Source organism: Engystomops pustulosus, chromosome 5 (genome assembly GCF_040894005.1).
Source record: "Engystomops pustulosus chromosome 5, aEngPut4.maternal, whole genome shotgun sequence".
In the NCBI taxonomy this organism is placed as follows: Eukaryota; Metazoa; Chordata; class Amphibia; order Anura; family Leptodactylidae; genus Engystomops; species Engystomops pustulosus.
The window spans coordinates 135758883-135771864 of NC_092415.1; the positions used below are offsets into that span (position 1 = coordinate 135758883).

Consider the following 12982-nt stretch of genomic DNA (forward strand, 5'->3'; position numbering starts at 1 on the left):
TTCTCTAAAATATGTACAAATCCAGAATACTTATATAAAGAAAATATACTTTCCTAAAACAGTAAGATGTGAGGAGATCATACAGACCCCACACGTGTATATTCACCAAAATATGCAGCAAAGGGAACGTTAAAGCCACAGGGGACACCAAACAATTTTTGCAGAAAATTGCATGGAGCATTACACAGATCTATCATTGTATGCTCCTTACACAATGGTAACCCAAATATATAACTATGTATTGTGAGAAAGGCAGATAAAATGCAGGTGGTAAAAGCCCTGGATTTGTCTGCAGTAACCCAAGGGTTAATGCAGACTTATAGTAAGCAGGAATAGTCTGTTTGGTTCATGTTGGCCGAGCTAACATGTAACATGACATTACATTGGTAATGTCCGTACTGGGCCTGCTTAATATGGGGTAGGCTGGTAGTGGGACTCCTACTCCACCCAGGCTTCGGTCCTGGGCTTTTGTATAGCCCACAGGCGCGGGTCACAGGCCTCGTTAGAGCCTGATTTAGTCTGCAGGCCAGAAGCAGTAGGAGAGTGACTACCTGGAGAGCAGAAGGCTAAGGGTGAGTTCCCACAGCAAAGGTAACTGAGTGCCTCCTGATATTCTGCTGGCCAAGAGCGTGTGCCAGGCAGCCTGGTACCTGTATAGCTAGGACCTGATATTGTATTAGGCAGTGCCTAGCCGTGCAGGATTTATTTTTGTGTTGCTTTATATGTGCCAAAACCAAGGCTGAAGTTTGAATAAAACACTTTATTTGGACTTTAACCCTGCATGTGTCCTTGCTTCCTGCACTACTACTACCAGGCATCTACCTGAGAAATTCCCCACAGTATCCATAAACCTCTCTAATGAGATAGTAAAAGTCACTATTAGATGTGCGCCATTGTATTATCCGCACAATAACAGAACCCTCCTCGCTTCATAAGATTTGAGTGAGAACGTCATAACATGGGTGTAAATAATGGAGGATGGTGAAAAATAAAAACTTTATTCCAGAACATGTGTGTGTTTGGTGTTACATATAACTTTATGGAAATGTTCTGGGTCGCGGTGTTAATAATAAACATTAGGCGAAGAGGATCGAATGTTCATCAATTTTCGCAAAAAAAAATTGATCACAAAATAAAAGGCAATAAGAGAGAAAGTGTGTTCTTAGATAGTTCTGCATAGAGAAGGGTTAAAAATATAAATGTTAGTTTATATATTACTCCATTTTGAGAAGGGATAATATCAAGTGAATATTTCCATCTGTGAGGTGCAGCACCTCCAAATTCTCCCTGTAGCTGCCGGCCAAGAATCTTGAGGGGGGGGGGCACTTCAGGGGGCTGTATCTCTGGCTCTGTGACACATAGAACCTCACTTCTTTTTTCCTAAGAAAGAAGAGTCTCCTCTTTTTATATAAATCTATGAATTTGTAGTAGGAAAGTATTAGGAAAATGGAGATAATTATTAAACTGCCGTTGGGAGTGATTTTTATATATAAAAATGGCACCTGATATTCTTACTTTAAACCTGAATATCTTTGGATCCATGGCACCTAGAAAAAAAATTCAAAATTAATTTGAAAGAAGAGATTCTCCCCTTTCATGAGGCCCTGAGCAATTATCCACTTTACCTAGCGCCGGCCCTGGTCCTACATAACAGTTGTGCTTGGATTCAGCTATTGGGAGAGATTTAGGTCTAGTTATGAGAAGAAATGGGTAGTGTCAGTGTCATTGTAGGGAAGGTATATTATCAGGGTGCAGTCACATGTTGCAGTTAAAACTGCGCCGCAGCTTTGAGGGGGTTTTAGATGCAGTTCTGTCAATTTCACAGGTGAAAGACATTAACTGTCTTTCACCTATTAACCCCTTAGGGACGTGGCCCTTTTTGTTTTTGCATTGTAATTTTTCACTCCCCACCTTCAAAAATCTGTAACCTGTGGCAGTGACAGGCGGGTGTTGGCTGATTTATACAGCCACTACCCTGTGTGTATGAAGAGAGCTCAGCTTGTGAGCTCTCTCCATGCACCCTTTGCGGCACGTGGACGATATAGTTCGTCTTCGGTCGGCAAGGTGTTACAGTAAATTGACAAAACTGCACCTAAAACCACCTCAAAGCTGTGCAGTTTTAACTGCAATGTGTGACTGCACCCTCAGGAAGACCTGTATCCCATCCTAAAATTGTAGTGTCTATCAGAACCCATACAGATGGGTTAGCAAGCAAGAGCAAATTGATTGCAATTTAAAGCCAGGGAAATTTTTTTTTTTTACACATTGGGCATATTGACTTACCCGTCCTGTCGCAATCCCCGAAGTGCGTTGTCCGAGGATTCAGAGCTGCCGCGATTCACTAAGATCGTGTGTCCAATTTCCTGCATGTGTCACTTCCCCGCTCAGGTGCACCGGCGTTAATCTTCCCGGTACATTTAAGTGCATGGCTTGCGACACAATTTTGAATGCGAAATCCCACGCTTAGTCCAAATCAGTTGGGTTGTCAGATGTCCATGCCCCCGATTTGTGTCGCATGAAAGTCGGTGCGATTGCGCCAAAATCTGTTTGGGGCACATTGACGAAGAGTGCCTGCTGTTCATGCTTTACATTTTCAGTGTTCTGCTGCCAGAGCCAGCCATGCAAACAGAAATCGCCGACATATACAGGCCTAAAGCTATTTAACTGAATGCGCTGAGTGGTTGGAATAATAAAATGGGGTGCCTGCTGAGACCATTCATCATTTAAAGAGGTTTTACAGTGTTCCGTTACCAGTGCAGGCCAGTTAAAAACAAAATCTCTGCCATTTTAATGAAAAAAAATAGATTTTACTCTGTTGCATTCAGTGTCTATTATCAGTCATATTATTCCACTGCATAAAACTGGCCTAACAGGGAAGAGTATCGCAGCTAGAAAGATTGCACCTCAGTCATCAACGAGAGAGGGTCCATTGTTGCCAAAAAGGCTCCAGGGCGCCCAAGAAGGACCAGCTTCGGGATCGGGCTACCAGCAGTGCAGAGCTTGACAGGAATGGCAGCAGGCAGGTGTGAGTGCATCTGCACGCACTGTGAGGTGGAGACTCTTGGGGAAAGGCCTGGTGTCAAGGAGGGCAGCAAATCTACGGTACTTTAAGGTAGATTTAGGATGTTTGTTCATATACATAGAAAAACACATATACTGTACATTTAATGTTCTGTTTTGGCTATTTCTTGTATTATTTGAATATCTGTCGATCCAATGTAGACAAAGCTTTTAAGAAAATATACATGTACCTTGCTTTTCTTATGTGATCATTATATTTTTCTTTACCTTTATTCAAACTGTATTTTCTGCTGTCATTTTTAATAATTCATACTACACACTATGTAGTATTTTGATTAAACTAGTAAGTATGTACTGTAAGTTAATGAACTACAAATTTATTTTATTTTTATTTTTTTTAAAGGCCACTTTAAATGCCCGAACATCCATCCTGGCAGCAGCGAATCCTGTTGGTGGCAGATATGAGCGATCAAAGTCACTCAAGCACAATGTAAATCTTTCAGCTCCTATAATGTCCAGATTTGACCTTTTCTTCATTCTGGTGGATGAGTGCAATGAGGTAGAATTTTGACATCTTTTAGTATTCTGTTATAGTTGAAAATAATATTGAAAAACTACCATTACCAGGATACATGTTGTATCTCACAAAAGTTGTCAGGGAAATATGCAAATATGTTTTCCAGGATGGGATAAGGAAAACTATTTAGCTACCTTGTAAGGCAGCCTCCTTTTAAAATCAAGCATGATTTCAGGAAGCCCAAGCTGTTCCAGAAGGAACTGCGGCTTTGATTGTCAGTCTCCATAAGGAGAGCTTTTACTGCTCACCAAAGACAGAAGTCAAGTATCCAACTGTCACTTTTCAGTATGTTTTTAGTTTGTATCATGAAAAAAGTTCTTTCCTCTCATATCTAAAACATGAGGTAGAGAAAACAATAAGAAAAAAGAAATTGAATAGTGTATATGAATAACATATTTTACAGGCATGAATACAATTATATCCAATCGAAGGCATTTCTATAGACTACACTTGTATAGGAAATGTTAATCATGTCTCTGATAAATTACAATATGCTGAAGGGTATAATCTCAAAATTAGCTCAATCTCAAAAAAAAAAAATTATTTGATCCTTCAAATTTTAGGTTTAGTTTGCGTACTGCGAAAACAAACCTTGACATATGCTGTTCAACTGTATCATAGTAAATAAGGCTGGAAAAAGATGCAAGGCCAACCTTTTAAGAATTCAAACAAATGTTTTTCCCCAAAACGAGTGATATTTCTGTTCTCTATAGAGTAACTCTCTAGAGTTCACCATAACAGTAAAGAACCTCTGTCTATGGCAATGGTAGAATCGCCTCTCCTCTCGGTGTAGAGGATACCCATTGTCCTGGTCACTGGCCTAGGTATAAAAAGATCTCTGGTGTTATCCTTGTACTGTCCGTTCAGGTATTTGTACATTGTAATGAGGTCTCCCCTCAGCCATAATTTTTCTAAACTGAATAATCCCAAATTTTGTAAATTGTTATTGTATTCTAGTCTCTCCATTCATCTAGTAATCTTAGTTGCTCTCCTTTGTACCCATTCCAGTTCTAGTATGTCCTTTTATATACACTGGTGCCCAAACCTACATACAATATTCCATGTGTGGTCTGACCAGTTATTTTTAGAAGGGCAAAACTATGTGATTTTTAGAAGGGCAAAACTATGTGATTTTTAGAAGGGCAAAACTATGTGATTTTTAGAAGGGCAAAACTATGTGATTTTTAGAAGGGCAAAACTATGTGATTTTTAGAAGGGCAAAACTATGTGATTTTTAGAAGGGCAAAACTATGTGATTTTTAGAAGGGCAAAACTATGTGATTTTTAGAAGGGCAAAACTATGTGATTTTTAGAAGGGCAAAACTATGTGATTTTTAGAAGGGCAAAACTATGTGATTTTTAGAAGGGCAAAACTATGTGATTTTTAGAAGGGCAAAACTATGTGATTTTTAGAAGGGCAAAACTATGTGATTTTTAGAAGGGCAAAACTATGTGATTTTTAGAAGGGCAAAACTATGTGATTTTTAGAAGGGCAAAACTATGTGATTTTTAGAAGGGCAAAACTATGTGATTTTTAGAAGGGCAAAACTATGTGATTTTTAGAAGGGCAAAACTATGTGATTTTTAGAAGGGCAAAACTATGTGATTTTTAGAAGGGCAAAACTATGTGATTTTTAGAAGGGCAAAACTATGTGATTTTTAGAAGGGCAAAACTATGTGATTTTTAGAAGGGCAAAACTATGTGATTTTTAGAAGGGCAAAACTATGTGATTTTTAGAAGGGCAAAACTATGTGATTTTTAGAAGGGCAAAACTATGTGATTTTTAGAAGGGCAAAACTATGTGATTTTTAGAAGGGCAAAACTATGTGATTTTTAGAAGGGCAAAACTATGTGATTTTTAGAAGGGCAAAACTATGTGATTTTTAGAAGGGCAAAACTATGTGATTTTTAGAAGGGCAAAACTATGTGATTTTTAGAAGGGCAAAACTATGTGATTTTTAGAAGGGCAAAACTATGTGATTTTTAGAAGGGCAAAACTATGTGATTTTTAGAAGGGCAAAACTATGTGATTTTTAGAAGGGCAAAACTATGTGATTTTTAGAAGGGCAAAACTATGTGATTTTTAGAAGGGCAAAACTATGTGATTTTTAGAAGGGCAAAACTATGTCCTTTTCATTAGAATCTATTCATCTCTTGATACATCTAATGATTTTATTTGCTTTAGCAGCATCTGCCTGGCTCAGGTCACTAAAATTTAAGTTTATCATCCACCAATACCCCCCAAGTATTTTTCATCTTAAGTTTTACCGAGTAATTGACTGTTTTAATATATAATTATACCCAAGTGCATAACTTTACATTTATCTACATTAAACCTCATCAACCATTTTTCTGCCCACTCCTGAAGCTTCCACAAATCCCTCTGTAATGCTAAACTATCGACCTCAGTATTAATTACTTTACAGAGCTTAGTATCTTCTGCAAATATTGGAACTTGTCTGTGTAAATTGTGATGATGCTGTTATTTATTTTATTGATGAACTTTAACACCAAAACCTAATAGCAGCTACTGAGCACCCGGTGTGGGAAGGTGAGTGGAGTAAAGGGTTATAACCTTTTCAGAGGTATTTCTACAGAGGTTTTCTCCCAGAGATTCCATCTCTTTTCTCCTTTGTCGAAGAGAATAAATGTGTATAATCTTTAGACATAGTCAACTCATAATGTATGAATGTGTTAACCTTAATACAAACCTCAAACTAATCTGGTTGACTTGGGGCCTTACACTGATTTTAAGATGTAGGTAACTAGCCCACAATTTCTTCTAATATAGTGCAGGACAATGTTTGCATCAAGGTGCTCAATTTTAACACACAAAAACTCAGAAAACCTATACTCTAGTATAAGCCTAGGGTGGGAAATGCATTGGTCATAGCCTCCACCCCAGTGTCTAGCTAGACAGCCTGTCCGCCCATGCCCCCAAGTATACAGCAATGTAGCCCCTGCCCACCCCCAGGTATATAGCCAGCCAGCCCCTGCCCACCCCCAGGTATATAGCCAGCCAGCCCCTGCCCACCCCCAGGTATATAGCCAGCCAGCCCCTGCCCAGCCCCAGGTATATAGCCAGTCAGCTCCTGCCCAGCCCCAGGCATATAGCCAGTCAGCCCCTGCCCACCCCCAGGTATATAGGTAGCAAGCTAGTCGTAGCTGTAGTGCAATGCCAGCTGGAGTGGTGGTTGGAGAGGTGCTGGGAGATTAGTGTGGGCATCAAGGGTCTCTAACATAGCGAGGCTGAGTTACATGTGTGCAGTGACTCTGCTTGTCCCACATGCATCTTGCTATTTGCTTCTGGGAAGGAGGGATGTTTGACCAATGCTGGCATCCCACACAATACACACATACATACCCTACGGTGGTCAGGTTAAAAAAAAAAGGTTCCTCTCTCCTCCAGGAGGGGGGGGGGCGATTTTTGCAATTCACCAGTGGTCAGGGCGTCTGCTGCAAGTAAAATTCCCCACCGGACTTGGTCCTCGGTTAGCTCCGGCCCTCCCTGCTCCCTGGGTGGTCCAGATACCACCCATTCCTGCAGTCTATGGCTGTAGCACAGGTGCATAGCACAAACGGGACTACATTTCCCAGCGACCTTTGCACATCGATGATGACTTTGGGCCGCATCCGAAATTGATGTCACGATGATCTGAGCCACCTGCAAAGGGGATATCCAATTATGGTATTTAAATCATCTTGTGGGGTACTTGTTCGACCTAAGGTCTCTGTATGTAGGTTTCGTGTTCTTGGCCATCTCAGACTGCATTAAGGCTGTGGAAACGCCTATGACCATTGATCTTCCAAGCAACAGAACTTTGTAATTGTGGCAACCAATAGAATAAAAATATAGTATTTTTATGGTATGGTAAACGGGCCAAAAAAACCCACATCTTACAAAAAATTGATTTTCATTTCCTCCACCAACATAGTCAATTAAATCTCACCAATTAGCTATAGATGCCCCAAAATAATGTACCAGAAAAGTGCATCTCATGTGGCAAAAAAAAGCCCATAATGGGGTAATATACGAGTCTGTCTATTATTTAGGCCTCTCACAGTCAATTAAAAGTTGAGCAGGTCCATCTAAATACATGTTTTGGTGATTTTCCTAAGAATTTGAAAAATGGCACCCAAATTCTGAGCCTCATAACATTCTAGTAAAATACGTGGAATCTTAAAAAAACCATGGCAACATAAAGCAGACATTTAGAAAATGTAAGTTATGAATTTATTTGGGTGCTATGACTATCTGAATCCAAAGTAGAGAATTAAGCACTTTGAAAAAAATAATTTTTCCAAATTTTTGTCAAATTTCGGGGGGGGGGGGGGGGTTTATAACTAAATACAAAAGATATCATCCAAATTTTTTAAGTAATTTGAAGTACAATGTGTCACGAGAAAACAATTGCAAAATCCCCTGGATATATTGTAGTGTTCCAAAGCTATAAGCACTTAGTGAGACAGGGCAGATTTGAAAAATGGGGCCGTGTCCCAGAGGCCAAAATAGGCTAAGTCCCGAAGGGTTTAAAGTCTCTGTAAACATCTTGGGCCTGGAATGGATGCGTCCTTTTTTGGGATGCTGTTGTCTCTAATGGGAAACCTTACTGGTAAGAGTAACTACCGGTATTTTTCTTTTTGTAGGTAACTGACTATGCAATTGCACGAAGAATTGTGGATTTACATGCTAGAAATGAGGAGTCTATAGAGAGAGTTTATTCAATTGAAGACATTCAGAGGTACCTGCTGTTTGCCCGTCAATTCCAGCCAAAGGTGAGTTTCTGGAGTTTATTTACCTTTCCGTCTGCCTCTGCACATTTTGGCAGCTTTAACTTTTTTTTTTTCTTTTGGATTGCTTAAAATTACTGATCCATTTACATTAGTTTCAAATACAACTTCAAATTATTTGTGGTCTTATTTCATATATTGTGCATCTTTCCCTCTAGATTTGTAATTTTATAAACATAGCATATAGTGCTTTTTTGAGGCATACATTGTATATTGTCATGACACCATTTAATTTTGTATAGTGCATTGATTTGAAAAATAAGTTTTCCTGCTCAATTGTGAATTTAGGAAGTGAGAAAGCAATGCATAATATCTAAAACGATGTATCCAAGAATAAATAAAAACTACAATAAGCACTGTGACACAATAATGGCCACATTGCTAATCTGAGATGCTACCTGAAATCTGATTCAAATAATGTATTATAATAAACAAAAATGTATGCCATGTCAGCTTTACATGGTGCATTTGTTCACCATGGATGCATATGTGACTGATATGTGCCAAATGTGACTGTGCAGACAATTGATTCATCCATTGGTGGGTTTTTTTCACATCAGTGATTTTTCACTGAACCCATTTTGCCTTATGGACACATACAGATTTGGTTTTCTACTCTTGGTTTGAGTGATTTTTCACTGATGCTGACGCGTTTTCAATGGGCTTTTTCACAAATTCTAAACTGATCGTGCAAATAAAAACTGGTGTGAAAAAGCCCATTCAAAACAATGGTTCTATAAGCTTTCAGTGAAAAATCAGTGACCCCAGAAAGAGAGAAACATTCTGTATGTGTCCACAAGCCCAAATGGTTTTAGTGAGAAATCACTGATGTGAAAAAATCACCAATGTGAAAGCATCCTAAGTCTTTAACAAACGTCTGAGGCAATTACTGAACAAACCACATCATATACATTCATAAAACTGCTTGTATAATAGTGAAAATAAATTGCATACTCTATTTCTCCTTCACCACAACAGCAGCACCTGAGAGAGCGGGAGATCCACCCCCAGGGACAGGAAACCAGAGCAAACCCCTCTCAAGGCCTCAATGTGGATTCCTGTCCCTGAAGGGAACCTGAGTGTGACGACCTGTGATAGTGTGTGTGCGCAGACCCAGCAGTCCAGCTAACCTCTCCCCCACCCCACCCCTGGACAATGACCATAGGAGCAGTTGATGAATAAACATTTGCGCACATTATGTCGCAGTATTTATGGGATAGTAAACTATTCACATAGTGCAGGTGCTCAAGAAAGCACAACGTATCAAAAATACTAAATCTACCAGTGCAATACAAGGCAGACAAGGCATGAGTCTGTCAAAAGCTGTCGGCAAAAGTGCCGAAGAACTTAACCATCAACTATACATCCTTTCAGGGGCGTTGCTAAGGTCACAAAAGATCTGGGGCACGGGCCCCAATACATATACCCTCACTTTATAATCTCCCCCCACAGAGCATTATACCCCAGACTCTGGTTAATATTTCCCAATTATGGCCCCACTCAGTGTTGAGAATGACACTTTACATCACACCACTCTCTTGTGGCTCTGACACTTAGTAATGTGGCCTGACATGTAACAATGCCCCTCAGAAATAGATTCCCCCCACACAATATCCCAAGATGCTCAGTAATAGCCCCCCTCCCCCCGACACTCACTTTTAACCCCCCTCTCATTTACTAATTACCACCTTACATTAACCTCACATTCACTAATAGCCCCAACAGTTGGTAAAAAGCCCCACACTCAGTATTAGCCCCTGAAATTCAGTAATAGCCCCACTCACTAATAGCCCCCACATTTTGAAATAAGCCCCCACACTCAGTAACAGCCATCCATACTAACTATTAGCCCTCCACCCATTCAGTAATAGCCCCATCACTTATAGCCCCCACATTTAGTAATAGCCCTCCCACACTCGTTTTTAGCCCTATACACTTGCTATTAGCTCCCCACACTCACTAATAGCCCCAATATTTTGTAATGGCCCCTGCACACTTACTACTAGCCCCCTAAATTTACTAATAGTCCCCACACACAGTAATAACCATCCACTCACTCATAGCCCCAGACAAATTCAGTAATAGCCTCCACAATTTATAATAGCCCCAACCCCCACTCTCACCATTAGCCCCCATATTTAGTACAAGCCCTGACATTCACTTATAGTCCCCATATTCAGGAATAGCACATAATTCTTTTATAGCCTTCTCCCTAACTCATGGATAGCTCCCACCCCACAGTAATGCCCCCAAAACCCCATACAAACCACAAACCACAAGAACCCAACAGCCCTTGTTAGGGCTAGAATAGCGTTATATATAAATATTTTTTTTTGTTTGCTTGTGGCTGGGCTTGCTGGCACTAGTAGTGCAGCTAGTACCATATTGTGAGGAATTTGCAGGGACACTTGGGAACGTTCTATTTAGCTCTTAGTGACACACATATCCATCTCAAACACCTAAATGGGACAATTTATCAGGGGTTTGATTGAATTAGGCACAGTCTGACGATTTTTTTTTTTATTTTTTTTTATAACTCAGTCATCAGGCACAGCACAAAATCCAGTTGTGTGCTGTCAGTGTAGGTTAGAAACTAGCCATAGCAATAAGATAGCATCGTTTGGTAAAAAAAAAACACAAATAAAACAAAAAAAAAAATCGAAAAAAAATTTAGTTTACACTTTAATTTTGAAAATGTTGAACCCGAAGGCTAGGGGTAGAGGACGAGGGCGTGGACGTGGGCGTCCAACTACTGCAGGGGTCAGAGGCCGTGGTCCTGGGCGGGGTGAGACACCACCTGCTGAGCAGGGGAACGCCGCAGAGCTACACTCCCTAGGTTCATCATGTCTCAAGTTACTGGGACTCGTGGTAGAGCACTGTTGAGGCCAGAACAATGCGAACAAGTGATGTCGTGGATTGCGGACAATGCTTCTAGCCATTTGTCCACCAGTCAGTCTTCCACGCAGTCCACCCATGTCACCGAAATCAGCGCCTCCTCAGCCTCCTCCCCCCCAGTCTGCCCCCTCCCAGGAAAATTTGGCATTTGAACCGGCGTACTCTGCGGAACTGTTTTCTGGACCCTTCCCAGAGTCTCAAACCACTTGTCCGGTTGCTTCTAAGCTCTTTTCCGATGCCCAGGTTTTCCACCGGTCGCAGTCTGTGGGTGATGATGACATTGACGTAGTGGAAGAAGTGTGTAAAGAGGTGTCAGATGATGAGGAGACACGGTTGTCAGACAGTGGTGAAGTTGTTGTCAGGGCAGGAAGTCCGAGGGGGGAGCAGACTGAGGGATCGGAGGATGATGAGGTGACAGACCCAAGCTGGGTTGATAGGCCGGGTGAACACAGTGCTTCTGAGACGGAGGCGAGTCCTCGACGAGAACAGGTTGGAAGAGGCAGTGGTGGGGCCAGACGAGGAGGCAGGGCCAGAGCTGGTGCATCAGCGCCAAATGTTTCACGTAGTCAAGCTCCCGTGGCGAGGGCTAGATTTTCAAAAGTCTGGAGGTTCTTTAAAGAAACACCGGATGACCAACGGACTGTGGTGTGCAACCTGTGCCACACCAGGATCAGCAGGGGTTCCACCACTACTAGCTTAACCACCACCAGTATGCGCAGGCATTTGAATGCTAAACACCCCACTCAATGGCACCAAGCCCGTTAACCTCCGGCCGGGCACACCACTGCTCCTTCCCCTGTGTCATCTGCTGCCTCTGCTAGTCAGCCCCCTGTCCAGGACCCCGGCCCAAACACCTCCCATGCGAAAACCACATCTTCGCCTCCACGATCCTCCACAGCATCCACCAATGTCTCCATGCGCAGCGTTCAGCTCTCCATACCCCAGACGCTGGAGCGCAAAAGAAAGTATAGTGCAACCCACCCACACGCCCAAGCCCTCAACGTCCACATCTCCAGATTACGTAGCCTGGAGATGCTGCCCTATAGGCTGGTAGAGACCGAGGCCTTTCGCAACCTCATGGCGGCGGCCGCCCCTCGGTATTCGGTCCCCAGCCGCCACTACTTTTCCCGATGTGCCGTCCCATCCCTGCACCAGCACGTGTCAGACAACATAATCCGTGCCCTGACCAACGCCGTTTCTGACAAGGTCCACCTGACCACGGACACGTGGACGAGTGCTGCCGGGCAGGGCCACTATATATCGCTGACTGCTCATTGGGTTAACCTGGTGGAGGCTGGGACTGAGTCTGACCCTGGGGCTGGTCATATACTGCCGACGCCGAGGATTTCGGGGCCTACCTCGGTCCAGGTCTCTCAGGCCTACTATGCCGCCTCCTCCTCCTCCCACCACTCCTCCACCTCCTCCTCCGAATTACCATCCGTGGGCATGGCGCCATCAGTCGGTAGCTCTAGGCACAGCAGCAGTGCTGTCGCTAAGCGACAGCAGGAGGTGCTCAAACTGCTGAGCCTAGGCGATAAAAGGCACACCGCCCAAGAGCTATTACAGGGCATCACGGCGCAGACTGATCTGTGGCTGGCACCGCTGAACCTGAAGCCAGGCATGGTTGTGTGTGACAACGGCCGTAACCTGGTGGCGGCTCTGCAACTCGGCAGACTGACACATGTGCCATGCCTGGC

General features: G+C 42.5%; 1 protein-coding gene across 1 annotated transcript in view; it reads left to right on the top strand.

The window, feature by feature from the left end:
* LOC140133228 (maternal DNA replication licensing factor mcm6) overlaps positions 1–12982 on the top strand; it is a 219706-nt gene that overhangs the window by 138218 nt on the left and 68506 nt on the right. The window contains exons 11-12 of the mRNA XM_072153114.1: positions 3425–3580; positions 8247–8375. Of these exons, the coding sequence (XP_072009215.1) occupies positions 3425–3580; positions 8247–8375 (285 nt within the window). The remainder of the gene's footprint in view (positions 1–3424; positions 3581–8246; positions 8376–12982) is intronic.